The sequence below is a fragment of the Alexandromys fortis genome, unplaced genomic scaffold (assembly GCF_014885135.2).
Source record: "Alexandromys fortis isolate MF-2015 unplaced genomic scaffold, M_Fortis_MF-2015_v1.1 scaffold_82, whole genome shotgun sequence".
Taxonomy (NCBI): Eukaryota; Metazoa; Chordata; class Mammalia; order Rodentia; family Cricetidae; genus Alexandromys; species Alexandromys fortis.
Genome location: NW_026067963.1, coordinates 1,691,917 through 1,719,910, shown reverse-complemented (window position 1 = coordinate 1,719,910; position 27,994 = coordinate 1,691,917). Strand labels below are relative to the sequence as shown.

Sequence of the window (27,994 nt, the reverse complement as noted above, 5' to 3'; positions counted from 1 at the left end):
TGGGGGCGGGGCTGGAGAGCGGGGCACTTCACCCGTAGAGTCGTTCAGGCTGCTGCTGCTGGGGTTAAGGAAGGAAAGGTGGCGTAGGCGATGTGGCCGACCCTGCGTTACTTAGGCACTGCCTGCAGTCTGGCTCGATGTCGCTTTGCTGGAGGTTTCCTCCCGGCAAGCGAGCGGACGCCTGGGGGGCCGGGGCTGCTGTGCTGGGGTGACCGCAGCTTCAGCACTAGGTAAGTGAGTGGCGGTGGCCTGCGTTTGCAGCTCCCCTCTGAGAAGTCTCGAATTGGATCCGACTCGACGTCTCTGTCCCTGGAGATGAAGTCCTGATATTGTGGTCCGGCCTTGGACTCCAGGAGCTGCTGAACCTGCGGGGTTCATCCGCAGCATTTGTGGGCGGGAGGGGGTGGCAGTGTTGATTGGAGGCTCAGGAGCGAATTTGTCTCCGAACACAACCCTCTTCTCCGTTTCTTAACCACTTTAAAGGCTGAATGGTGAATAGGATCCTAGTCTGGCCCCTAGATGGTATTTTGAGGATTAGGGAACTTAGTACACTGTAAATAAGTACGCTAATTCTTAGCTAGCTAACATTCCCCGTGTTGCATGGAAGATCCAGAACTAGGCTTCAGTAGGTCAGTTCCTTGCACACATTAGACTTGTAACTGAGAAGCAACTCAGTTGCCTACTGTAAGCTGTCTAGGAAAGCCGGCAAATGCAGTGTTCTATGCGCAAGCTTTAAGGGGGAAGGCTTTCGGTTTTTTTTGAGACAGGAAGGTGAGCCAGCCGTGTGAATATGATTTTAGTGGACGACAAAAGTGTGGAAAGACACTTGAGAGGCACAGTGTCACAGCAGTTCTTTTGTTTGAGCCACACATTAAATTTTAGTCGAAGGACCATAGAAGCTGTTAAATGGTGTCGAAGCAAGGTTTCCCTAGGTAGCCCTGGCTGTCCTTTAACTCCCAATGTAGATCAGGCTGGCCTCCAACTCTCAGAGATCAGCTTGCCCTTGCCTTCCAATTGCTGGGATTCAAGGTGTGTACCACCACACCTGCTCTACCTTTTGAGACAGGATCTCTCATGGAGATTGGCGGGCCAGTAAACTCCAGGGATCCACATGCCTCCGTACCCTACCTATCCCAAGGATGGGTGGAGCCAAGCTTTTACATAAAAGTGCTTGGGTTCTCGTGTGTGCACAGCAAGCCTTTTACCAATTAACCATTTCCCTAGCCTCTCCCCCACCCCAAATTTTATACTTTTTATTTTGGAGCAATTGTAGATCCATAGGAAGTTGCAAAAATCACAGAATGGTTTTATGTCGCCTTCTCCATTTCCCACCGTTCTTCCAGTGTTGGTATAGTACAACAGCAAATCCAGAAAATTAATATTGATACAATGCAGCTTTTATCAGCTTTATATGCACTTTGTGTTCTGTGTGGAGCTCTATGAAGTTTAATCAGACGTTGTTTAATCCCCTCAATTTGGGCATCGAAATATTCCATTGTGGACACGGGCACAGGTGCCCACCAAGATGGCAGAGCCCAGTTGTCAGGCAGCTCCTCCTGAGGCTAGATGAAACCCTAACGGCTCTCCACACTTCAGTCAGGCATTGAGCTACAGTGCCTGCCCTGGGAGCAAAATGAATGATGGTATCTTTCAAGTGCTGGCCTCAGTGATGGGCAACGGTGTCACCAATAAGAAGTGAGTGCCAAGGCAAGTCTGGACAGCAAGGGGTCAGTCAGCCAGATCAGCGTCTATTGCAAGAATGCCAATGATACCCTAGAGTGGGGTCAAGCTACACAGTCTTCAAAAGCTGAACTCATCTGCTAGTGGCCAGATGTCTGTGCTTCACCTTAAGGAGGAATATGGCTTCAACTCTGCAAATAAAGAAAAGGTAGCTGCATTTTCCAGTGCAAGGCTGTTTGGCCCTGGACATCATGGACTCCCAAGAAGGCTCTTTTATCTAGTGTCAGGTGCAGAATGACTCTTCCCTGAGGAAATGGACCTGCTCTGGAGACAAGTGAAGAAACACCGGCAATACTATTGTCAGGTAACTCCACCAGAGAACACACATGGACACTCTTAACGCTGAGTAGAAAGTCTGTATTGCCGTAGCCAGTGGCCGCACAGGGAACCTGCCCAAGTCACGCAGCCCCGAACCTCTCTGCTCTTTGACTTTTATGTCCAAAACACATCCTGGTTGACACCCTTTGATTAGGAGGAACAGTTAATGAAAGTGAAAGTACAGAAGCCAAAAAAGCGAGGTTAGTGCATTTAGGAACTTCCCTGGATGTTGGAATTGTGCACTAGGTCTTGGATGGACTAGATCTTCATTCTTGTACTGGCAGGTTTTGAGGCCTACATGCTGGGTTCTAAGGTCAGAATGGTACTTCCAACATGGCGTCGGTTGTGCTAAGGTCTGGCAGCCTGTTACATCTCTGGAGAGAAGAACCTTGTCCACAGCCTATCCTCCCATGGGGCACCCATCATTTGTCTCATGTAGTGGGCCCCTATCCTCATCGCCCCTTGTTCCACTTTTACCCACAGTTCTCCTAACCTCCCTCCCTGCTCCCCGAGAGCTCATGATAAATGATAAATGCGCCATCATTGTTGGAGCTAAGCTGAGGAAGGTGCAATGGACAGAAAATTCATTCAAAGACTCTAGTCTCAGCAGAGCCTCAACATCTGATTCTGTCTGGGAGGGCAAAGAGCGACAAGGCTGGCCAAGGAGCTGAACTAACTTCGGGTCAAAAGAATGCAGCTTGCAGCTTCCCAGACAGATGAGCCACTGACAGAGGAGACAAGCTGAAAGGAGAACCCTAACACCTCCAGCACCGCTAAGGATCTGAACCCTCAGCGGCCACGCAGCTCCTTAGATGTCTGTGGTGACAAGCCCGAAATTAAGAGCCACTTTCAGTTGCATCTCACTCTAAGGATAGTGCGAACGGCACGTGTGTGGACGCCCGTGAAACAGGGGCCCTTAGAAGAGGTTGTCTTGAGAGAGGTGAAGAACATTGACTCCATCGGGTGGGCCATTAGAGAACAGGAGGGACTAGAGGACCCAGCCTGTGAAGACTGGGATGTACGTGTCTCCACCTATGACACAACATTTAAATGGGAAATCAAGTTCGACTCCTGGATTCTTTTATTTTTTTTTTCATAGAGTCTATCTGATTCAGAATATCAGGGCTATTCTTTTTCTGTATGTTTTATATTTGATTAAGTGAACATGTCTCCGGTGTATAGAGAACATTCCCAGATTATCTTCTTTGTTAGATGGCTTTCAAGTTTTCTCGCAGGTGATGCTGTTGCTGCCATGGCAGTGAGCAGCAGGGCCTGGTCTAGTCTTGCCATGCTTTGGAGTCGTGGTAACTGTGGTGTTAACAGTATGTACGTACAGTGTGTGTGTGTTCTGACCGCACAACAAACGGTTCGTTGTTGATAAGTAACTAAGATGCTCCGTCGCCACAAGATTTGTTCTCTCCGCCTCTCTAGTCACCACATCCTATCTCTCCATTCTTCCTAACTCCTGGCCGTTACTCTATTCTCCATCAGAAAACTTTGTCATTTTGAGAATCTTATGTAAGTGAACCCTTAACACTGATTTTATCATACAATGTGATACATACGTGTATATATATAATCTTATTATCTCTTGTATACATGGTATATTATACATTGTGCATCATATAAGCAACATATGGTATGTAATGTGATAGTTGTTATATAATATATAAATAACATATATGTTATTATAAATTTTTACTTTAATTTCTCACTAATGAAAATTATGCAAGTGAAGTTTGGTGAGGTCTGTAAACATAAATTCTTAAATCTTGCTTTCTCTTAAGCTCATTTGATATAGTCATTGTCGGTGGCGGAATTGTGGGGCTTGCCTCTGCCAGAACACTCATCCTGAAACACCCCGGACTTTCGATTGGTGTTGTGGAAAAGGAGAAAGATTTAGGTCTGTATCCCATCAGCTTGCTGGGAACCTGCTCATTTTTTCAGGCTGAATTAGTAATGAAAAATGTTGATGTTTGTGTCTCGTTTTGGATTCTCTCGAAAGTCTTGCATGGTAGCGGTTGGTTTGAGGGGTTGTGAGGTGGTAGGAAGAATAGAGGGGGTTGGGGAGACTAAAAATCACACAAGGACACACTCTACGTGTGCTGCTGGAGGTTGAGTACACTGGTACCCGGGGAGCAGCATAGTCCTCCCAGGTTTGTGCCCATTCTCCATCGACTTTTAGGAGTGTCCCTATTAACACTAATAATTCCACTTTCCTCCAGAAAGACAAGAAGGCCTAGGAGTATGTACAGAGTCTTGGGGGGCCTTTAAAGTGCTGTTTAAACAAAGCATAAGTCAAAGTCAGAAATGGGCAGGAATGGTTTAGCATTGATGCTAAGGATAACTGCTACAGAAAGTTGCACAAACAGAACAAATGTAGGCATTTTTAAATGATGTCGCCTCCGCTGTCAACATGTAGAATTGTTCACTTCTTAAGTTTTGTGTGAGTCATTTATTTTTCTTGACCCTGTCTCTCTTGTTTTATAGCCCTTCACCAAACTGGACGGAACAGTGGGGTCATACATAGTGGAATTTACTACAAACCTGAATCCCTGAAAGCTAAACTGTGTGTAGAAGGCGCAGCCCTCATCTATGAGTACTGTAAGCTCAAGGGAATTCCCTACAGGCAATGTGGCAAGGTACAGCATTTCACTCGGGCATGGCTTCTTTGTAACTAGTGTTTCCTTGGGTTTAATGTTAAAAAGTTTGTATACAGTTTAGTTTTTAGTGTATTTGCAGAGTCATGCCACTATCAATACTAATTTTAGAATATTTTTATTACTCTCACACTAAGCCATATGCCAGCTCTTTGTTCCTACATCTCCTGAGTGCCTAACAAACAACAAACTACTTTGTTTTCTGTCTCTATACAGTTGCTTGCTTTATACTATGCTATCTTTTTTGTTGTTGTTTTGTTTTGTTTTTCAAGAAGGGTTTTCAGTAACTGCTCAGGCTATCCTGAAACTTGCTTTGTTGACCAGACTGGCCTTGAACTCACAGAGATCCACCTGCCTCTACCTCAGCCTCCTGAGTGCTGGGATTAAAGGCTTGCAATCACCTTTGCCAGCGACCTTGAACTCACAGAGATCCACCGGCCTCTGACTACTGAGTGGTGGGATTAAAGGTGTGTGCCACTACTACCCAGTTTATACATATCTTATAAATAGAATTATGTCACATAGACTATGTGATATTCTGTGACATTTAAAAAGATATACACTTACCATAATGCTTTCAGAGGTTATCCATGTTATAGCATTAATTAGTACTTCCTCCTTTTTTATGCTGTCTCCATTATTTTGTTTGGGTGCTTATTAGTGATATGCATTTGAGTTGTTTCTGCTTTTTTGTTATGAATAACACAGTTATACGTATTTATATATAACTTTTATGGAAACCCATTCTCATTTCTCAGTGGAATATTTCTAGAAATAGAATTTCTGGTAGGAACTCCATCTTTAATATTTGAAGGAACTGCCAAGCTCTTTTCCAGATGTATGGTTACATTTTTGATGGGGAACCTCTGTCAGCCAATGACCTTTAAGAAGTTGGACCAGGTTAGGGTGTGACCTAAGTTTGACCTCAGGGTTGGGGACACCATTTAGGGGTTGATTATTACTTGTATAGGGTAGAGGGTTGGGGTGAAAATTATGTAGGCCCAGAGTCTCCTTGGAAAAAAAGAGGGAAAATTAAATGGAATAACAGATAATTTAGTGTGAACTTACTTACACTAATAATAATAATAATAATAATAGTGAGTAATAGAGTGAATACTTATGAGCTATTATTTATGGACAATTTACATTGGTATAGTTTCTTGTATATTGATACAAGTTCAAATTATATTTGTTATTTCTGTTTACAATATTTGTATACCTATGCAAAGTTATTTTGTCAGATTGTATTTGTGCATGTTTCTACCTCTGTTTAAGACATTTTGTATATTGATACAATTTTAGGATCTATTTATCATATTGCATTTTATATTCCTACCTCTGATCAAGATGCTTATACATTGTTTACATTTTGAGGTCATTGTCCTCATTTACTGCACAGTTGTTTACAGATTATTTAATATTCTGATATAAAGTCTTAGTCTTTAAGTTATATAAGTATTAAGTATTACAGGTCAATAGTTATTCATGTTTGTTGTACATTTAGTCAGATTAATTAGGTTCTTTAGATACATAGAGATTGTATTATGCATAGGTAGGTAATCTTCAGCCACTTCAAAGATCTGTAGAACATGACATTTAAATAACTTAAGGTTCTGTTGATATGAGACATGCTCCTGACAGCACCAATCATTTCCTGAGAGAATCTTGAGCACCAAAACCACTCCATTTGGAGTTTGTTTTCTTCTTGGCACAACTGGCCTTTGGGCAAGGAACTGCCCATGCCTCAACCACTGACAAAGTACATGGTATCCAGACTGGTTAAGCAGGGCACAAGAAAAAAAGACTGCCAAACCTTGCATATAGCCCTTTTCATATGTTGCTGTATTTAGTTTTATTGTTTTGCCTAAGACTGTTAGATCTGTATTTACAAATGAGGGCTGAGGGCATAGCTCAGTGGTGTATGGGAGTACACTGACCTCATGATAGTAGTTTTACAAATGGTTCTTTTTCTTTCTTTTTTTGAAAGTGTTTATTGGATTTGATTCTTTCTTAAACATGTGGTAACCTTCATGAGTTAAGCCTTTGCTGCCTGGCCTTCCATTAAGGCAAGTTGTTTTTGCTTTTAGTTTTTTGTTTGTTTGTTAGTTGGTTGGTTGGTTGGTTTTTCCAGACAGGGTCTATATATGTAGCCTTGGCTTTCCTGGAACTCAATGTGTAGACCAGGCTGGCCTTGAACTCATAGAGATCCTCCTGCCTCTGTTTCCCAAGTGCTGGGATTAATGGTGTGCGCCAACACCGGTGGCCTGGCCTTTGTTGGAAGTTTTTATTTGCTTTTCTTGCCATGGTTTGGTTCAGGTTTGTTGTTGCTGCTGTTGTGAGTCGTTTTCAGAAGTGTCTTCCTAACAGTTTCAGCGTCTGAATGGCATGCTTTCTGTGGCAGGGTTAGCTGTTCATACCACCCTTGTGAGGCTTATTTCCATAAGGTTGGTGTGGTGTCCTCTCTCCCTTTCTCCACATTTGTAAGTCTGAAAGCTCATTATTGTCATTGAAGATGCGTTACACTGAAAAGAAAAGATGCAGGGTTGGGGATTCAGCTCAAAGGTAGAGCTCTTGCCTAGCAAGTACAAGGCCCTGGTTTTTTTTTTGTTGTTGTTGTTGTTTGTTTGTTTGTTTTTTTGTTTTGTTTTTTTTTATGTGAGAAAATGCCTTGGCAGAATGTTAAGTGAAAAAAAGGAAGTAGGCTGGGTGGTTGTAAGAGGTCAAGATTCATTTTATGTGTATGTGTGTTTTGCCTGCATGTGTGTGCAGTGTCCACAGAAGGCAGAGAGGGTCCTGGATCTCCTGGAACTGGAGTGATAGGTGTTTCTCAGCCACCATGTGGGTCCTGGGAATTGAACCTGGGACCTCTGCAAGAACAGCCAGTGCTCTAAGCTGCTGAGCCATGTCTCTAGCCCCCTTTACATCTTTCAAAGTAAATACCCTTCTTATTTCCACGAGTCAATGCGAAATGCTAGCTCATAAAAGACAGTCAGTCATCAGTATAACGGGCACTACTCTCAACAAGCTAGTCTTTTGTTGTCTTGAAATAAATTACAGTCTTTACTAATGCAGAGAGAATTGCATTCAATCAACTTTCTTCAGAACTCTTCTCCTATATATTTCTGGGAAAGGTATTTGAAATTGAGTTTCTTCTTATTTCACCGCAAGGCAAACACACAGACACACATTCAAGGGCATATTAACATGCATAAGTCACTACCTCATAACTAAGAACCAACAGAATTCCCTTTTGGTCAAGGTACAAAGGCTGCTTAAGTCAATAAATGGTTAACTTTTTAATAAAAAATTAGTCAAAGGATACCATCAAGAAAGCAAAATGATGCCTTTAATTCCAGCACTCGGGAGGCAGAGGCAGGTGGATCTCTGTGAGTTCGAGGCCAGCCTAGTCTACAAGAGCTAGTTCCAGGACAGGAACCAAAAGCTACGGAGAAACCCTGTCTCAAAAAATAAAAAAAAAAGAAAAAGAAAGCCTAATATTTAAAGAAAGTAAAACAATGAAAAAATGGCATTGGGTTCTTTTCCACGCCCTTTCCTTTTCAAGGGTGTATAACCTGCCAGCTCCCTAGCAACCCACATGGTTTTGTATCCATCATTTTAAGGCTTTCTTTTCCTTGCATTTTTCTTTCAGTGAGATTCCAAATAGATACATCATCTCTGAATGCCCTACAATGCCTCACTGAGTCCCTCACACCCACCAAAGCAGGCAGGATTGCAGAAATTGCAGACGGCAGCAATGCTAATGGCCTCTCGTGTCTTAAACCATCGTTAGGTACACGACCCGTGATCTAGAATTGTGTTTCTGTCACTACCTTCCAGACATAGACAACAAGGCTCAGAGGGGGCGTGTGGGTTAACCCTGGTCACAGATGAGAGGTGACAGAACTGGGGCTCACGCTGCCTTCTTTCACATTCAGGCTCGCTGTGGTCTCTAAACTCTACATGTGGGAGCTTTAAATGACACAGATCTCCGTAATCTGCTGGGGAAAGCTTTACATAATCTAATTCTAGACATCCCAGCATTGTGAACTAGTCTGCCTTTCTTCAGAGAAGAGTAGCCTGTTAGTGATTTGGAATGAATTCCATGGCATGTTCTCTTACAAAAACAATTCTTTAAATCATATTCGTTCAAATTTCCATACATGTATACAACATACTTTTTATTTTTTTCAGAGATTCATTTTATGTGGGTCTGCATGTACGTTCCTGCATCGCGTGTATGCAGTGCCCTTTGGGACCAGAAGAGGGCATCGGATCCCCGGGAACTGGAGTTTGACAGACAGCTGTGAGCCTCCATGTGAGTGCTGGAAATTGAACTTGGGTCTTCTGCAAGAATGGCCAGTGCTCTTAGCTGTTGACCATCTCTGCTGCATCTGCAGTGTGTCTTGGTTGTACCCACCTTCCATTCTCCCCTGCTCCTCCCCCAGGATTCCCAACACTCTCCAACCTGACTTCACATGTTTCTTTTCAACTTCTTACTTATTCGTTATTTCTTTTTAAATAAGCTACTTGTGGTGGAGGACAGTGGTAAACCCACAACTTTCCATGTCCACATCTTCCTCACACTCCATGCTCCCCCCAGCATTCAGAGAGACATCTTTATGCTAGAACGTAAATGTGTAGACCCTTTCTGTCCATTCTTCCAACCCCCTTCCAGCCTCTGGGGTGTCGCCTTGCCAGCTGTCCGTTCATATCGCACTTCACATAGGAAGCACAGATATGGAAGGAAACAGCCGTGGGGTATCCAAAGAACCCACTACGTGTGTCAAAAGAATTGCACCCTGCAAAAGCGAATGTCAAAGGCAGCCAGGCACCTCCGTGGGAAATGACCTTAAGAAAACTCAACCTGTCTAAGATGCCCTCCCTTCTTTGTGCCTGCCCAAAGTAAACCTTGTTAACATTGCATCTATATTCAAGTCTCAGTTTCAAAACCAACATGCCCTCTCCCCTAACACTCCTCCAACCGGGCATCCTACAAATCTTCAGAGAAGCTATAGCAGGCTTCTATTTCTTCTCTGCAGTGCAGAGTTGATTCATCTCGGGCGGAACACGCCTGCGGAATGAAGAAGCTTCTTCTAATGCCTCAAGAGGCCCATCGGAAGTCTGTTCTATTGCTGGTTTAGTTGAATGTTTTACTGCTGTATGTGTGTTAAGACTTCCAGTGTGGCCTTTTTTTTTTACACAGTTCCCGCCCCCCAGTCCCACACGGGCACCGTTGTATTGAGTAACAGATACTTCTTATCAATGTGCTCAGCAAACTGAACATCCAGAGGCCCTTACATTGAAGCTATGGAGGAGTGACCACATTTGATGGCATTTAGATGTGCAAGCAGGAAGTGATGGTTGAGGGGCGGAGGTTTCTCTCCTAGCAACCACGCCAGGGACAGTCGTTGGCTTGTTTTTCACCTGTGTGCTTTCTGGTGCCCTGTCTCACAAATTGAATCCAATTTTTCTTGCATGAGCACTCCCTGCGTGCCGCGTGGAGAAGTCTTCTTCTCCCTTAAGCCCTAACCTTCAGAGGAAAACAAGGAACTCAGAAGCCCGTGGTCTTGTCGGCGAGGCTCTCCCATGTGGAATAGCGCACCCGTGGCTTTCCACAGCGGTGGGAGATGGCTGAGAGTGGAACCCGTCCCCAAACAGGGTGTACCTGGGACCAGAGCCTGTCTTCTGGACTGAGACCAAACACAGAGCCCAGATCCTGCGGTGGGTGCACTGGGAAAGCGATGGTGCTTCTTTTTAATGGAACCAATCCATGGTCTCCACTCCCCACTCCGTTTTACAACCTCTCAGCCTTTACTAGGGAGGCTCAAAGGAATAAAGAGACGGTAATCAATGGGATGACGGGGGTGACTAGATTTTTTTTTCAGACTTCTATTTTTTTGCCCCCAAGAATGTGCTCTAGAGCAGAGATTCTCAATCTGTGGATGGTGACTACTTTGGCAAACCTCTATCTCTAAAGGCCAGCTGGCCTGGGTCTGAAAAAAGCCCGGGATAAAACCAGTCTCACTGGACATAGCGGACAAGGAGGACTACTGAGAACTCAAGAACAATGGCAATGGGTTTTTGATCCTACTGCACGTATTGGCTTTGTGGGAGCCTAGGCAGTTTGGTTGCTCACCTTACTAGACCTGGATGGTGGTGGGTGGTCCTTGGACTTCCCACNGCCTAGTCTACAAGAGCTAGTTCCAGGACAGGAACCAAAAGCTACGGAGAAACCCTGTCTTGAAAATCAAAAAAAAAAAAAAAAAAAAAAGCAACAAAAGAAAACATGATCAAAACATGATCATGTGCTTCTCTTATTGCTGGAATGGAGTAATAACAATAAGAGTTGTAAATGGCTGGGATCATACTGCAACTCTCATCGAGAAGGCTGCATTTCATAGTCGGGGACATTAGTTTTAATGCTATTTTTTAAGACATTTTCTTGACAAAGGAAAGAAATAATGAACAAAAGGAGAAGGAGGTTTACGAAAGAAAAATACGTTATATCAGCCTTGTTTGGTACAGGTGATAATTTGTGATTTTTACATTGACTTTATATATATTTCATAACTGATGATATTTTAACCATTCATGCATTTTGTCATTTTCTGAAGCTAATAGTAGCTGTTGAGCAAGAAGAAATCCCTAGACTTCGGGCCCTGTATGAGAGAGGTCTGCAGAATGGAGTCCAAGGCTTGAGACTGATCCAACAGGAGGAGATAAAAAAGAAGGAGCCATATTGCAGGGTGAGTGGCTGACCAGCCTACTGCACATGGTGGTTCCCATAAGCTATTCCACATAATACTGCCGTGAATAAACATTCTGGAACATGTGTCTTGGTAAGAAACGTTAACGCTGCTATTGGGTCTCTACATCAGAGAGATTGTCAGGTTGTAGTTTATGTGTTTATGTCCAGCTTTGGCAAATATTGCCAAAAGTTTTCCACTGTGCCTTGGTTTATCCTCTCAGTCACACAGAGTCCAGTTGTTCTGTGTCCACAGACACGTGGGTTTTGTTCCACTGAAGCGTTTGTGAGTATGTGGTACAATCTAAATCTGTCTTACTGAAAATTCATAGACTAGAAATCCTTCAGATTTGTGGATGTTTCCATAGGCTGTACCAGTTGAACATGCCTAAACTTCAGAAAAATCACAATGTTCCCAAACTCAAGTATTTTTGAGAATCCTCTTGGTATTATAAAGCTCTGTATGTTTTTAGTTTAGATTCTCAAACTGTAACATTACATTATGCTTTTAACTTATAATTCCCCAATGACTCACTGTGTCACACACCTTCCTGTGTTTACTCCCAGCTTGGAAACCTTCCTCCTGAAGCTCCTATTTGAGTGGTTTGACCATAATCTATTGGGTTATTGCTTCTTTTATAATTATTAATTCTTTAGAAGTTCACTACATGATCTGTATGTATCTGCTGCATATATAAATATACACTTATGTACTTGTCAGTACATCTAAGTGTGTGCTACAGGTGTTCCACCTCTCTGTAACGTGTCCCTTTTGTTTTAGTTCATCTTCAGATGAACAGCAGTTCTTAATGTAATCAATTTAGCAATTTATGTGGATGTTTTCCTGGTTATGTGATGTTCTTATTTAGCTAGCTTTTTGTTTGTTTGTTTGTTTGATTGATTGATTGATTGATTGTTTTGAGACAAGGTTTCTCTGTGTAACAGTCCTGGCTATTCTGGAACTCCCTCTGTAGACCAGTTTGGCCTTGAACTCAGAGACCCGCCTGTCCCTGCCTCCCAAATGTTGGGACTGAAGGCAAGTACCTTCCGGCTTTATTTAGCTAGTATTACGTCTCCCCCCTAGTAGGCACCTTGTGTGTGTGTGTGTGTGTGTGTGTGTGTGTGTGTGTGTGTGTTCATCACCAAATTTAGGCACTTACCAAGAGCAGACTTTTCTGTTACTGTTTTAAATACTGTCAGGTTTTTGTCAAGCAAAGGATATGTGTGTTACCCATCAAAACAAACCAGGTATTTTAAAAAGGTATAAAAAATTTCAAGCAAAAATAAAACTGCAGCCAGGTGGTTGTGGTGCACGCCTTTAATCCACGCACTAAGGCGGCAGAGGCAGGTGGATTTCTGTGAGTTCAAGACCAGCTGGACTACAAAAGCAGTTACACAGAGAAACCCTGTCTGGGGGGGGGGGACAACAAAGCAAAAAAAAAGAAAAAAAAAGAAAAAGAAAAAAAAAACTTTGAATGAACTTTACTGATTCTTGACTGTATTATTTGACCTTTTATTACTTTTGTCCTAGGGTCTAATGGCCATTGACTGTCCATATACTGGCATTGTGAACTATCAGCAGGTAGCTTTGTCATTTGCCCAGGATTTCCAAGATTCTGGTGGCTCTATCTTGAAAGATTTTGAAGTAAAGGATATTGAAATCACTAATGAAAGCCCTTCCAGAAGTAAGGATGGTAAGCTATCCCCATCTTCTCTATAAAATATTTGTATTGATAGAAAAGAGATGTTTGTTTGTTTTTGTCTGGTTGGTGTTTGTGGGAGACTCCGAGGAGCCAGGCTAGAGTCAGCTCAGAGTGAGAGGTGAGTATGAAAGAGACATGGGTGTGAGTGGACTGAGCAGACCTGCAGTTCCTGGGTGTCTGTGTGCTGATAGAACTAGGCACTGAGTAGACGTTTGACTGGTACTAAAGTCTAACAGCCACGGCTGTTGTGGACAGGTGGCCTCCAGACAGTTCTCTGAAGGTTAGAGTCGGTACCTCTTAGCAGTGCTTACGGTGAATACAGACGTTAGTGCCGTTTAGACCTTGATTCAGACTGCTGGGGATATGGCATAGCAATAGTAAGTGGTGGGCTATCTTTGGACACACCCAGATTTCCAACAGCAGACCAATATCAAAAGACTCAGCCCTTCCGAGTCTCACCTCCTGTTCCCCTTAGACTGCAGTTACAGCCTGCTTTATTTTGCTTTGAAATGAGTAGTTAGCTTTTTTTAGTTAAATGAGAGGCTTGCAAGCATTCTGTTTTATGCAAGGAAATTTGTAGAGAATCAGGTTCTTCCTTATCAGGGTTTAAAGGAGATCTGGATTTTATGAATCCCTTGCCCAGTGTCCTTCTACACTCTAAGATGATGAACAAACTTATTAAATAAAATTGTTATAAATGGATAGCAGAATAAGTCAAATTCACAATATAGGTAGATTGTAATCTTTTTCTGTACATATGCTTTATAGTTTGTTAATAGCTCATCAATACGTGGGAACAAACTTGATACTCGGTCAGCTCATTATAGGAACGTTTTGTGCTGTGAAAGCCCTTGCTTCTCTGAACAACCAGTGCAGGGAATCAGGTTGCCAACACGTGGACACAAGGCTGTCTTGTGTTTAATTTCTCAGCTTCAGTTCTGTGGTTAAAGCCAGTTCACTTGTGATGGCCCTGCTTACATGCAGAGCACGGCTGTGCTCGGTGAAGTGAGGGGTCTGCGCTAGGCCAAGCTCGAGAATGTGTGTTAGTTAAATGAATGAAAAGAAACCATCCTAAATCATGCCAGAGTTTTGTTTTGTCAATTATGAATTATTTTAGTCTTCTTTCTTGGTAAAGAGCTTCAGAATTATAAATAAAGTACAACTAAAACAGTCATTTAAATTTGTTATGGGTATAGAATTTCAAATAGTGACAACTTTCTTTTGCTCAAACCAAAGTTTCCCTGATTCTTCTCATTCCTGCCAGGGATGAACTATCCAATCACTGTCAAGAATACTAAGGTAAGGACTCTGGAGCTGTTTTTCACTTTCATTTCCTTGTAAAGTTGTATTGAGTGATTGCTATGTTTTTGTATATTTGTTTCTGTGTATGTACATGTTCAAGCATGTACAGATATGTGTGCGCATCTGTATGTATGTGTATACATGAGAGAGTCAGAACACAACCTCAATTGTGGTACCATGGGAGCCAGCCGATGCACAGATTTTTAAAAATGTTTTTATTAGCATATATTAATTACATATAATAACAGGCTTCATTACTGTGTTTTCTGCACATATATGAAATATTTGCATCATATTCCCTGCTCTGTTATTCAGCTTCTTCTTTCCAGTTAGTCTGCCCTCTTTTATGTCCTTTGGGCATTAAAAAATATTTTATTGTGTGTATATGAGTGTTTTGCCTGCACGTGTGTCTGTGCACTGTGTATGTTCCTGATGCCCTCAGACCATAAGAGGGTATTGGTGTTACAGAAAATTGTGAGTCACCATGAGGAGACTGGGAACTTAACCTAGGTCTTCTGTCAGAGGGACATGATAATCAGGATAAAGAAATAATTAGTGACATATAGACAAATGGTGGATTTCCTACGAGGCGTGAGAGGCTATCCCAAGGGTTGGTTGGTTTGTAGTTTGGTTTGGTTTGGTTTTTGTGTTTTGAGACAGGGGTCTCTCTTTGTAGCACTGTCTATCCTGCAGCTTGTTATGTGGACAGATCCTCCTGCCTCTGCCTTCTGAGTGCCAGAACTGAAGGTATGTGCCACCATGCCTGGCCCCAAGAGTCTTGACTTGCGGTTCTTTGACGATTCATGGTGTCAGGCACTTTTCTCATTACCTACTGGTGATTTATATATGTTTGAAAAAGGTGTCTCTTCAGGTCCTTCCCCCAGTTCCAGGATATATATATACTGCCCTCTCCCGCCCCCAAGTATCTTAATTAGCATAATCAACTATGAACTGGAATTCAGTGTGCTGTTTCCATACATGCTTATAGCTTGTTAATTAAACCCAACCTTTCTTTACCCCCCCCCCCCATATCTCAACTTCTGTTAATTCTCCATTCAGTTGAAGGGTATTTTGTTTTGTTTTTTAGATAAGCGCTCACACAGACAAGTACTAGGCCAGATGTTCTTTCTCATATATAGAAATTAACCATGCTCCTTTCTTTTGTACCAGGGAGAGGAGGTTCACTGTCGCTATGTGGTGACATGTGCAGGACTTCACTCAGACCGTATTTCAGAGTTGAGTGGCTGCAGTCCCGATCCTCAGATTGTCCCATTCCGGGGCGATTACCTGCTCTTAAAGCCAGAAAAGGGCTACCTTGTCAACGGGAATATTTATCCGGTGGGTAATGATACTTCTGTCTTCTTACTTACCAAGCTGGCTGTGGGCATAAAGGGAAATAAAGCTTTTACTTGCATTTGAAGAGAGGGTTTGGGAGACGGTGTAGGTGGTCATTTCACCTGTCTCTGGTGGTGGCATCCCTAACGCCGTCTCTGCTCTCGTGGGCATTGCGTGTCTCTGTGAGCTTGAGTACGCCATGGGAGTACTGCAAGCAAACCAGGAGATACCCAACCCATGGCTGTGCACTTTGTGTAGGAGTCCACTCTAGCTCCAGGGGTAAAAGTCAGGGGAATTTAAATAGAAAGCTCACTTTTCTGCCTGCATTTGCCCTGTTGACGAACAAGTCCCCAAAAGTATGTTAGGTTGAACTGGTTGGAATTGGTGCTTTGCCAAAGACTAAATTCATCTGCTTCTTTTCAATTCACCGAGGCCTGTGCTGTGAATATGTAGTTTTGTTTTTTTTTTTTTCCTGGCAGTCCTGTTTTACCTGCGGGTCACAGACTTCCCTCATAGGAGAAAGAGGCAATAATATGAAGTAGAACCGTTCAACCTTTTTTACCCAGAAAGATGAATAAGCGGAACAACATATATTAACGCAGTAGCATTTTGAACCAGCAAGAATGTTAATCGAAAAACCTGTCTGAATAAACTCACAGTGCATACAAATATCTAGAAGGAACTACCTCGTCTTACCAGTCAGATGTTTTGTATCTGCTTTGAAGTGAGATGTGAATGAGGCTAATAGTTGGCTGCTGTATTGAATCTGCAGGTCCCGGATAGCCGCTTCCCTTTCCTTGGAGTTCACTTTACACCAAAGTTGGATGGCACTGTGTGGCTCGGGCCGAATGCAGTGCTTGCCTTTAAGCGGGAAGGTTACAGACCCTTTGACTTCAGTGCCAGAGATGTTATGGAAATAATTCTCAAGAGGTACCAGAGTTACCTTCAAGATGATTTAAGTGCTTAATTTTTTTAATGTGAGAAGTTTTTGATATTCTGATAGAATAAGCCCTCACATGTGATTGCTGCATTAATTTTTTATTAATCTAAATTAAGATCTTTATGTAATAAGCATTTGATTATTTTGTTTTGATGCTAAGGTCAAAACTAGAGCCTTGTGTATATACCAAACAGGTTTTTCTCCACTGGACTATACACCTAGCTCCAAATATAATGTTTAACTACGTCACAAAGATTGTGATGAACCAGGGTGCTAATGTCTTAGCCGAAAAGAAAGTAAGGCCAAAAGCCATTCATATATCTGGTAGTACATCTTAAATGTTGTTATGAGATCTGAAACTAGTAAGGACTTACTTTGAGAAAATCATTTGAAGCTTTTCACCATTGTTTTGTAAACTATTAGATAAATTACTGATGAGATGGGTGTGTGTGTGTATGTATATAAATCTAAGGGTGCCATTGTATAGACTTATGACATATGACACAGATTCTTTACTGTTCTAAAATATAGCCTTATTAAGTATGCTGTTTGGTTTTTCCTGTGTGCATGCATGTGTGTGGGTATGCATGCACATGTATGTAGAGGCCATAGTTTGATGTCAGGTGTCTTCCTCAATCACTGTCTGCCTCATCTTTTTGAGACAGGGTCTCACACTCACCTGGAAACTCACTTACTCAGTTATGTTAGCTGGTCAGCAAGCCCGAGCGTTCTCCTCCCTCCCCTTCCCCGGGCTGGACTAAAGGCATGCACCACCACGGCTGCTCTTCACATAGGTGTTGAGCACCCAGACTCAGGTCCTCATGTTTGTATGGCAAACACGTTACCAAACCTCAGTTTGGTCTCTTCAGTAATGTCTCCCTTCAGGAGATTTTATGTGAAACCCCTGGAAAGCACTCTGGACTGTATATAGGTGTTGCCCTCAGCAGCGTCTGTAGCAGAAGGGTTAGGTTAACTTTTCAGGATGTGTGCAGAGTCTCACTGGAGGACCACTGCTAGACTGCGGCATCTCCACCTGACTACACTAGGAGAAGTGTCTCACTGCTTTAATGCCCTGTACTAAAGATGCCTTGTTAGTGTGTTGAAAGCGTCAGAAAGCCTTAATGTTAGCAAACTTCATAGGCTACCAGTTTGAAACCTTATTTTTTTTAATAAATTTTGAGTATGAGTGATTTCCTCTCCATATCTTGACCAAAAGTTTCTTTATTGTATAATTTTTCTGATGTTTTATAGATTTATATGATGCCACCAAAAAATAACTGTAAAGATATTTTATAGTAATAAAGAATTCCTCTGTCTCATCGAGTTTCTTTTTTTTTTTCCTTCATTCTCAGTGGTTTCCTTAAAATGTTGCTTCAGAATTTCTCGTATGGAGCAAATGAAATGTATAAAGCCTGTTTTCTCAGTGAGACAGTGAAGCACCTTCAGAAGTTCATCCCTGAGATCACCACCAGCGATGTGCTTCGGTAAGGAAACGGCGAGGACGGGAAACTTGGGAGGCGGGTCTGGCTGGCGCTGGCTCTTCAGGCAGCACAGCCTCTGAACCTTTGTTCTCCTTCCCCAAGAGAGGTGAATCCCTTTTGTGTTACTGCATCACAGCCTAGAGCTGGATCTTGTAATTATCTACAACTCTTGTTGTTGTTGTTGTTGTTGTTTTGAGACAGGGTCTGTCTATGTAGCTCTGGCTGTCTTGGAACTCTCTGTAGACCAGGCTGGCCTCGAACTCGCAGAGATCCGCCTCCTTTGCCTCCTGAATTCTGGGATTAAAACTGTGTGCCACCTTAATTGACTCTTAAAAACCCTTAGACACATACTTATTGGTGTTCTTCTCTACTTAAAGATTGTTTTATTTTCATTGTGTGTGTGTGTGTGTGTGTGTGTGAGAGAGAGAGAGAGAGAGAGAGAGAGGGGGCATGTGCATGAGTGCAGATGCCAAAGGAGACCAGTTACCCATAGTGGGTGCTGGGAATCAAACTCAGGTTAAGAGCTCTTAGCTACAGAGTGACCTCTCCGGCCCCTCCACTCTGTGTTAGGTCCAGCTCCGCCTGTAGGACAGAAGTGGGAAGTGGTGTGGTAACAGTCCATCTAAGTCCTTGCTGCAGGCTGTCAGGAAAAGTTTGTTTTATTTTTTTTCCATTTTCTTTTTCTTAGAACTAAAGAGTTTCTGGACTTGATGTGTAGATTATCCTGAATATCATCCAAGCCTGTGTGTTTTTCCTCTGTGGTGATATTTTTAGCGTCATGCCAGTTGTTCGGTCTAGCCAGTGGTGTGCTTTGAGGTGCTCATGCTGTACCATGCTGTACCCCTCCATGACACTCCAGAGCGCCAAATGTCTACTCTGAGCAGCTGTTGAAAGGAGCCTGGTGTAATGTGTCAGCGAGCTCTACTGTGTATCTGGAAAGAGTAACAATCTTGTCAGCTGTTCCCTTTGGGGGCGGGGAGACCTTCTTATTCGAAATCCATCTCTAATGTATCATTCTGAGACCGTTCTTGACTCTTTAGAAGAACTATTAAAAACCCAGTTCACGTTTTCTTTCTTATCTCTCCTTCTACACCTTCTGGAACAGACGGGATAAACATATCGAGGCCTTATTTTTCTTGCACTCACTTACACACAGCGCCTTTTATGTTAAGTTTGCTGCTGCGATTTCTAATGTCTTAGATCTGAAAATGCACCGGTTAAATCGGTTTTCTATTACTGTCGCTAATACTCTGTGGTCAGGTGGGCATCTGGGATTCTGTATCAAAATGGTGGCAGTGACTTCACTGCCCATATTCAGTGACCATCCTTTTATAGAAGCTGGAGCAAAGCCATGCATGGGTGTGCGTGGAGGCAGTTAGCTCAATCACAGGTGAGTTCCCCTGCAGACAGAGATGCTGAGTGCATTTAGCCATCCTATGTGTTCTTCCTCTTGACTGGTTCTGATTCCTCGAGCTATTAAACTCAGGAATTTACCAAACACATGGAAGATGTATTTGATATCATTTACACAAGTTGAAAAACAAGTGCAATGTTACATATTATTTATGGATCACCGTGAAAATAAAAAGGAATCTTAGAACTGATAAGTACCTGATTCAGGAGAGTTGACTACCTCTAGGGAGGGAAGATCAGGATCTATGAACACCGCATGGACCTCTGCCATTTCTCTGCTGATTCACTTCTGTACATATGCCTGAAATGTTAACTAATAATAAGATCAGTAGTAATTTTTACAGCTTGAAGCCTCAGTCCTGCCTTGTCTTATTTGTCCTGCAACCAAAAATGTCCTGTCAGTAGTGTGTGGTAAGCATATAAGCAGTGTCAGATAGTAAAATTGGCAGAACATACATTCATAAGGACCTGAGCTGGGTCCCCAGCACTGCAAAGGAACAAGCTAGTAGGAGCCACACTTGCTAGGTTGTGTTACTCTCAAATGGTGCCCTTAAATAGCAGTGGCTACCGAAGGATATTGATCTTGATTATTAGTGCTTAGCAAGGCATTGTGGGCAATAATTTGCTATTATGCATTAGACTGGAATGTGAAGTTATTATTATGTTAGCTACAGCATAAGGTGTGCAAATGTATCGTTAAGGGATCTGTCACCAAGGCTCTTCATTAGCTCCAAGCTCCTTAAGATGCTTTCTGATAAATGCAGCACATACCTGTCAGTGCTGCTGCAGTTTGCCGGCGTAAGAATGTGAAAAGATGACGTCATATATGTAGTGATTCCCTTTTCCCAGTGTACCATTCTGTTAGATGTATTACTAAGGAATTCAAAAGGAAAGTTTCAGAATGAAAACTATATTATGTCATCATAAATTGCAGTGCAAGACACTTCTATATAACCTCGGTGCTGTTGACATTTTGCACTAGATAATTCTTTACTGTGAGACCCGGCTAACTCGTTGCAGGATATTTAATAGCCCCCACCCGCCCTGGCATTTGTAACACTCCAAAATATCTCCATATGTTGCCAATATCCTCTAGGGGGCAGAATTTCCTTGGTTGAGAACCACTAGTCTAGAGAATTAGGTAACCCCCACACTACAAAATTCAAAGAGAAAATAAAAGAAACATCTTTTATTTTATATATTTATTGTATACATAGCCAATATTGAGGAAAAGCAGGGGTATTCATATCCCCCAAAACAGAAGAACTTGAAAACCCATTTACAAGAGGAGCTGGTGCTGATGCTGCCCTAGAACAAGAGGGGCGATTTTAGTAAGCGAGAGGCTTGGGTTACCTGCTTTCTTTGCCTTTCTTATTTAGTTCATTCTTTTACAATTTCATACATGCGTAGAATGCGTTCTGATGACTTTCTCCCTCGGCCTTCTTCTTCTCTTTTCCATTCCTATCAGCCTTTCCCCGGATCCATGATTTCTGTTTTGTTTTGTGACTCACTGACTTTAATCAGATCTGACTGTGAACTTTGTTTCGGAACTCTTCGTTGGAGCCTTGTGGGTGCAGTAGTGGGCCCACAGCTGAGAGCAATGGCCCCTCTTCTCCCAGAATTACAGGAACCACTAGTCCAGCAGAGGAGTAGGGCCCAACTGTTAAGTCCTTGTGCAGAGCCGTGCAGGCGACCGCGGTTGCAGTGAGTTGTGATGCCGATGGCTGTGTTGGGCTCAGGGGGTGCCGTTTCTCCCTGTCTTACATCCTTCCCTTTGAGCTAGGTTTTCAGTTGATGTATGATTCACAGGTGCATTATTACGTGCTCAGTGAAATTTGAAAGCTTTATTGTGTCTATCACACAAAACAAGGTAACGGAGCATTAGGGACGTATATTTTAATCCCTCCCCCCCCCCCCCAGGTAGTAGAAAGGGACTTTTGATAAATGTAAATAGAAAGTTAGAACCTAACGCATTCTTTTTATTTTATCTATTTATTCCTTTATTTATTTATTTTGAGACAAGCCCTGTCTGCCCTGGAACCCTAAGTAGACCTTTGAATTCACAGAGATCCACCTGCTTCTGTCTCCCAAGTGATTAAAAGCATGCACCACCATGCCTGGCAAAAATGAGGATCTCTTAGTAAAAATGGAATCTAGAAAAATATCTCCCTTGATACCAAAATGTATTAAGGAATTTTGTCTGTCTGGCCTAGGGAATTAGGAAGTGAGAATGAGAATTTAAAGTATAAGGACATAAACAGAGAAGCAAATTCATGAGAGTGGACCCAGACATGTTTGCTCCTGCTTGAATCTCAGTCTGTAGCCCCACCCCCACTCTCTTCCCTGTCCCTCTGTTAATTAGAAGAGTAGAAATCTGAAGCCAGTCTGGTTGATACAGACTGAATATTGGCAATACTAAGCACGTACTATTTTATTAACAAGTTTTCTACACATTGATATCAAATGGTATGCCGTGAGGGGTGTGCCTTAAATTCGTTGAGAAAAAGGAATGTTGCTTCGGGGTACAGATAAAACAAGAATGGTTATGTTTGTATAATTGTTGAATCATTTATCGTACAAAATGTTAATGGTAATTCATACAAAGAAGTCTTTTTTTTTGTTTTTATGCATTTCTTAAAGTTCCCCTCAGAACACCTGGCAGAAACACATGCAAGACCTGCACAGGGGAGCTCACCTAGCCACACTTGGGCCCACAGGATCCCCCAGCTAAGGTCCTGCTGAGACTCATAACCAGGCGAGAATCATCGGAGCAGATCTCAAATGTTCCAGCATAGAGGGCTGCCCTATGAGTGGAGCTGTAGGGTGCTTTCTATCCACACCAGACACAGGGGTCCATCCCTTGTGCCTGCTGGGGTGAGGAAAGATGAGCCCAGATAAAAACTATAGTTTCATAATCCAATTTTGTCCAAAATTAGTAAGGAAAATAGCTGCCCCTTCATGTCTGGAAATTGGATTGGAATTGTTTACCTTCTTCATAGCAGCACACCCAGGTTACAGGTGTTCACGCGGTATTACAGATTTAGATTGGCAGTAGATCCCATGATGAGTTATCCTATGTAGGACTAGCCCAAGATGTCAGTTACAACTTTTCATAGCTTTCCCCCAGCCACAGTATGTCTGCCAAGTGACAGTAATGCAGTACAGGAGAAGTGCATAGTATAGATTCAGCTGATACTGTTTCTGGACATATTGTAGTATCTAGCAGGTACCTTGCCATTATACTTAGCTATGAATAGCAAGCACTATATTAAATATAATTGAATTCATAGTTATTAGTTTGCTAAATCATTCTTTTAGTTCTTAAAAACATCATTAAAAGTCAGGTGGTGGTGCACGCCTTTAATTCCAGCACTCTGGAAGCAGAGGCAGGTGGATGGATCTCTGTGAGTCTGAGGCCAGCCTGATTGATCTACAGAGCTAGTTCCCAGAGGACAGGCTCCAAAGCTACAAAGAAACCCTGTCTCAAAAAGCAAACAAACAAAATTGTTAAAAGAACTAGAGGTTTAAAAATAAGTGTGTAGCCTTATTGAATGGATGCCTGCAATCTGCAACACAGAGACCTAGCCATGGAGGTGAGGTAGGTGTTAGACCAGACACTGTCTGCCCTCAAGGCACTTTGGCTTATCTTGCTTAAGGTTTCAAGCTGTAATACTTCCCTGAAGCTGAAGTCTTCTGAAAGGAAAGGCTCAGAGCCCTGCAGGCAAGAGCCATAGGGTTTTCTGAGGTGCTGAAATGAGGCCTGAAGAGTTTGGTGGCTTAGGCATTTCATGCTAGTTTACGGAGGAGAGTAACTTTACACGTAGCTGCGAACACCAGTGACTGACTGGCTCCTGAAGACTCAGGGCAGGATGACGAGAACCCAAGGCCACTTTAGCCAGCAACGGAATCCTTTGCTAAGAAACTCAAGGAGTGCTGCTGTCGAGGAGATAGGGACCCACACTGACACGCATCTGTGTGCTCGGGGGTGCCATTCTTTTCGGGCTCCAAGTGTTGTAGCAGATGCTCCCCTGGAAATTCTCCCAACCCCAAGTCTTGATTCTCTAGGGCCAATCATTTACCTTTATCATAGTTTCTCACTCTTGTGAGCAGTATAACTGAATTCTTGGGGGAGGAACTTGATGTCTTCACATTCTTTGAGGTGACGTGCGTACGTACGTACGTACGTACGTGAGCAGCCTCTCAGCACGGTTGGAAGGACAGATGAGATGATCCCCAGCATGTGATAAGCGCTTGGTCGATGGTGGCTAACGTTGGCTTTGTCCTTGTCCAGCAGGCTGAGTTCTAGAGGACAGTGTTATCCTTGTTGCTCTTGTGGCCTCAGGTTCTTTTCTGAGCTGAGAATCAATAAAAACTGCTCATGATTGCCTGGCTTCTTGTGTCTTGATTTTTTTTTTTTCTCACTTTGCTTTGAAAGTGAATGCTGTCAGAGGAGATGATTTGGATTCTAAATGTATTTAATTCAAACTTCATCTGTAAATTTTGACTGTTTTATAAAACAGCAGAAATCTAAGTCTAAAAAACCTCGTCTGGCCGGGCGATGGTGGTGCATGCCTTTAATCCCAGCACTCGGGAGGCAGAGGCAGGCGGATCTCTGTGAGTTCGAGGCCAGCCTGGTCTACAAGAACTAGTTCCGGGACCAGCACCAAAGCTACAGAGAAACCCTGTCTCGAAAAAACAAAAACAAAAAAAAAAAAAAAAAAAAAAAAAAAAAAAACCTCGTCTGTTACAAAACAGAATCTCGGCTGGGGATAAACTGGGCCTGGTTTGTGCCTACAGTCCCAGCCCACAGGTGGTAGAGACTAGGATCAGCAAGTTCAAGGTCAAGAGAGTGATCTGCTCTCTGACTGACCACGACCAGCCCTAGTTAGTCCCCAAGATGCCTGTGGACTTGAGTGGGTGCTGGAAGATGCTGGGCAATGAGAATTTCAGAGAATACCTGTATGGGCTCCGTGTCAACGTGGCTCTCTAGAAAACTGCCAGTTTACCAAAGCCAGACAAAGAGATCATGCAGGAAGGCAACCACACACAGGGCACTTTTCAGAACTACACCGCCGACTTCCAGGTTGGGAAGGAGTTTGAGGAGGATCTGCAGGCACAGATGACTCCAGGTGCATGACCGTCCAGTGAGCTGGGATGGGAACAAGCTTCAGTGTGTGCAGAAAGCTGAGGAGGGGCGTGACTGACCCCAGTGGATGGAGGAGATGAGGGCGCAGGGGTGTGGGCAAGGATGTGCACTGAGCAAACCGAGCAGGTAAACCTTGTTCTTGAGGAAGAAGTGTGCCCTGGGGCCTGTGGTCAGGATCCCTCTTCTGCCAGCTTGGGGTGGGAACAATCAGCTGTCCCAGGCCTCTGCCAGTGGGGTCTGTCTCTTCACCTCATCTTAAATGAAGCTACCCCAATACAAGTGAAATGTCTAAAAGTGAGTTTAAAAAGGTTCAAGGTCATCCTTGGCCACACTCGGCCAAACAAGACAGACAAAAAGCAGAACCTGACGAGTAGACTCGCTATAATATTAACATGTTGCTGAATTAATTCATTTTTGTACTTGCCATTTCTTTTTAATTAATTGAAGGTTTTCTGAGTATTGAAGGTTAAACTATTAAGAAATGTTTAAAAATCCAGATTGGACTCTATTGTTTTTCTTTATAAGTTTTAATAACATTTTATCAAGACAAAATACAAAGGAGCGGTAGGCTAGATGGAATATGCAGCTGGAAGGAACCAGCTCCTGCTTCTGCTGCTTTATGAAAGGTCTGTGCTGCTGATACATTTCTATGATTGCCACTGACTGATTTCTAGAATAAATCTACTTTTAAATTTAAATTTAAAAATCTATTCTGATTGAATGTGAATTTACCTGCTGCTTTAGGAAAGAGCAGATATTTATAAGTAATACAATTATTTGGATATTTATTTGAAAGTCTTTCTAACAAATATTTATTTACTTGTATCTTATGTATACTGGTGTTTTGCCTGCATGTGTGTCTGTGTGAGGGTTTTGGATTCCCTGACAGGAGTTGCAGACAGTTGTGAGCAGCCAGCCATTCGTGTGAATAAAGATTTTATCGCCTTAAGGATATTCTGGAAACCTGTAGACCACCCTATCTCTTTGGCTCAGAAGATTAACACTTGTTTTTTTGCTTCTGCAGAGGCCCGGCTGGAGTACGAGCCCAGGCCTTGGACAGAAATGGAAATCTGGTAGACGATTTCGTGTTTGATGGAGGAGCTGGGGAGGTTGGAGATCGTGTTCTTCACGTGAGAAACGCGCCTTCTCCCGCCGCCACCTCTTCCCTGGCCATCTCTAGGATGATTGCAGAGGAAGTGCAGCAAAGATTTAAGTTATGAACGGTGGAGGGAGCTGTGTTTGCGTCCTAGTCCCAACACGAGCAGCAAGGAGCTGCCAGCTGTGTTTTTGAATTAAATTAAGATTATTTTAAAACTACACTTTTTAGGCTAAAATAGCCATCGACTTATTAACAGGATATAGCAGATCTAATTTTTAAAAATTCAGGTCCATATTCTTAAGGACAAAGAAGCAAAGAGCGTCTGTACCTGTTCTGAAGCCTCGAGTTTGTTAGGGATTTACCCAACTCTACGTGATTTAGGAAGGACTTGGGAAGGGGGCACAAAACATGGACTATTCCATAATCAGTGTTTGGCTTTATAATTAATTTTTTTCCTGGAAAAAATATGTCGAAGTGTATTGTAGGGTGTGACATTCTCTTAATCTGAAGAGTCTGGAAAGCTTATATTATTTAGTGAGTTTTTTAAATCTGGAAACTGAAAATGCTTGATTTTAAAATTATTTTAAAAGGGAATACATGAAATTTTGTGTTTCTAAGTAGCATAAACAAACCCAGCCCTCGGTCTCTTTGTAAGCCACCGCCTGGCTCACCACTGTGTAATTTTAACCAGTTATTTATTCCACACTTCTGTCCTTTGGTCACACTGAGGGTTCCAGGATGTTGGCCAGGATTACTGATGGTTCATACCTACGTGGGTTTTCAGAATTCCTATAAACTTTGCGAGGACATTTCTCCATTTTTGCTTAATATCTAACTTGGAGGCATTCACTTTTGTAAGCCGCGAAAGTGCCTTATATTCTTCTTATGTACTTCATGAACATGTAAGTTGGCGCCAAGTGCTGTACTGAATACTCGTGTGCGTGCGTGTGTGTAGTACCATACTGTACTGTATTGTGCGTGTGCATGTGTGTCTTAGCTGATGACGTGTCTTACAGTTCAGAACATTGGAAATTAGAAATGTAGGTGAAAAACTGGCAACTTGGCAGTGGAATCAGAGCCGGCACTTAGGTGAGAGGCTTCATTCGTCTCTCACATGTGTTCTCTCAGGGTTCATCTTTCATCTTCCTCACCAACGCTCTGACGGGGGCCTGAGAAGGCTGCGTGTGTTGATAGGAAAACCTTTCCTTTTTTTATTTTCTCCCCACTCTGGCCCTTGGTGGTTACATTCATTAAGCTATCTCATCCATTAATCTGAAAGGATACTTACTATGATCTTCAGTTCAAGAGGCAGCACATCCCAGGTAAGTAGATGAGGCAGTTATGCAAGACATGGGATGGGCATATTGAAACATTTAGAAATCATTTATGGAGGCAACAAACCCTAATGGTTCTCCATAACAATAGATTTCCTACGAGAAATGCCCCGTGTGGAGTGCTTCTCTGTTCTAAGACTTCTAAGGGATATAACATTACGTGAAGATTATTTTCCTTTTAGATGTGGCGAGAGAAGTGTGCCGTGGTTCTCTTCTCTATCGGCTGTGAGAGCTTGTGCACACACGCTAAGCTGTGCACGACTAAAGTTACAAAAATAACTGTCACGATTGAAGCATCCTTATTCCATCTGGGTATGCATTTATGCTCCAAAATAACAGAGACAATTTTGGTGAAATATGTCAGTTATTCTGTTTGTAAAATATTTGATATTTATGTCAATAGGATTTTTTGTTAAATACTGATATATAAGAATTTTGTGTCTTCCTAAGAAAAGAAAATGTATATTAGTATTAAAATATTTTAATGATCTTTGCTGTTATGATCATGTTTTCTATTAAAACATTTACTGAGGAGCTGGCGTGATGGCTTAGTGGTTGAAAGCACTGACTGCTCTTCCAGAGGACCCTGGTTCAATACCCAGCACCCACATGGTGGCTCACAACTGTCTGTAACTCATGCATGTGGGTCCACAGACATATACAGGTAATACACCGATGCACATAATAAACAAACAAACAAATAAAATTTAAAAGATACTTTAAGAAGTTAGTTGTCAAGCAGTGGTGGCCCTTTAATCCCAGCACTAGGGAGGCAAAG

The 27,994-nt window shown here is 42.6% G+C and overlaps 1 protein-coding gene across 1 annotated transcript; it reads left to right on the top strand.

Moving 5' to 3' along the window:
* Positions 1 to 18: 18 nt before the first annotated feature.
* On the top strand, positions 19 to 27,706 carry L2hgdh (L-2-hydroxyglutarate dehydrogenase). The gene is made up of 10 exons (XM_050153683.1): positions 19 to 230; positions 3,846 to 3,961; positions 4,549 to 4,700; positions 11,333 to 11,464; positions 12,995 to 13,157; positions 14,431 to 14,465; positions 15,639 to 15,806; positions 16,576 to 16,733; positions 18,096 to 18,227; positions 25,808 to 27,706. Exons 1-10 carry the CDS (start codon positions 91 to 93, stop codon positions 26,001 to 26,003), a joined length of 1,392 nt encoding a protein of 463 aa, XP_050009640.1. The 5' UTR covers positions 19 to 90; the 3' UTR covers positions 26,004 to 27,706.
* The last annotated feature ends 288 nt before the right edge of the window (positions 27,707 to 27,994 follow it).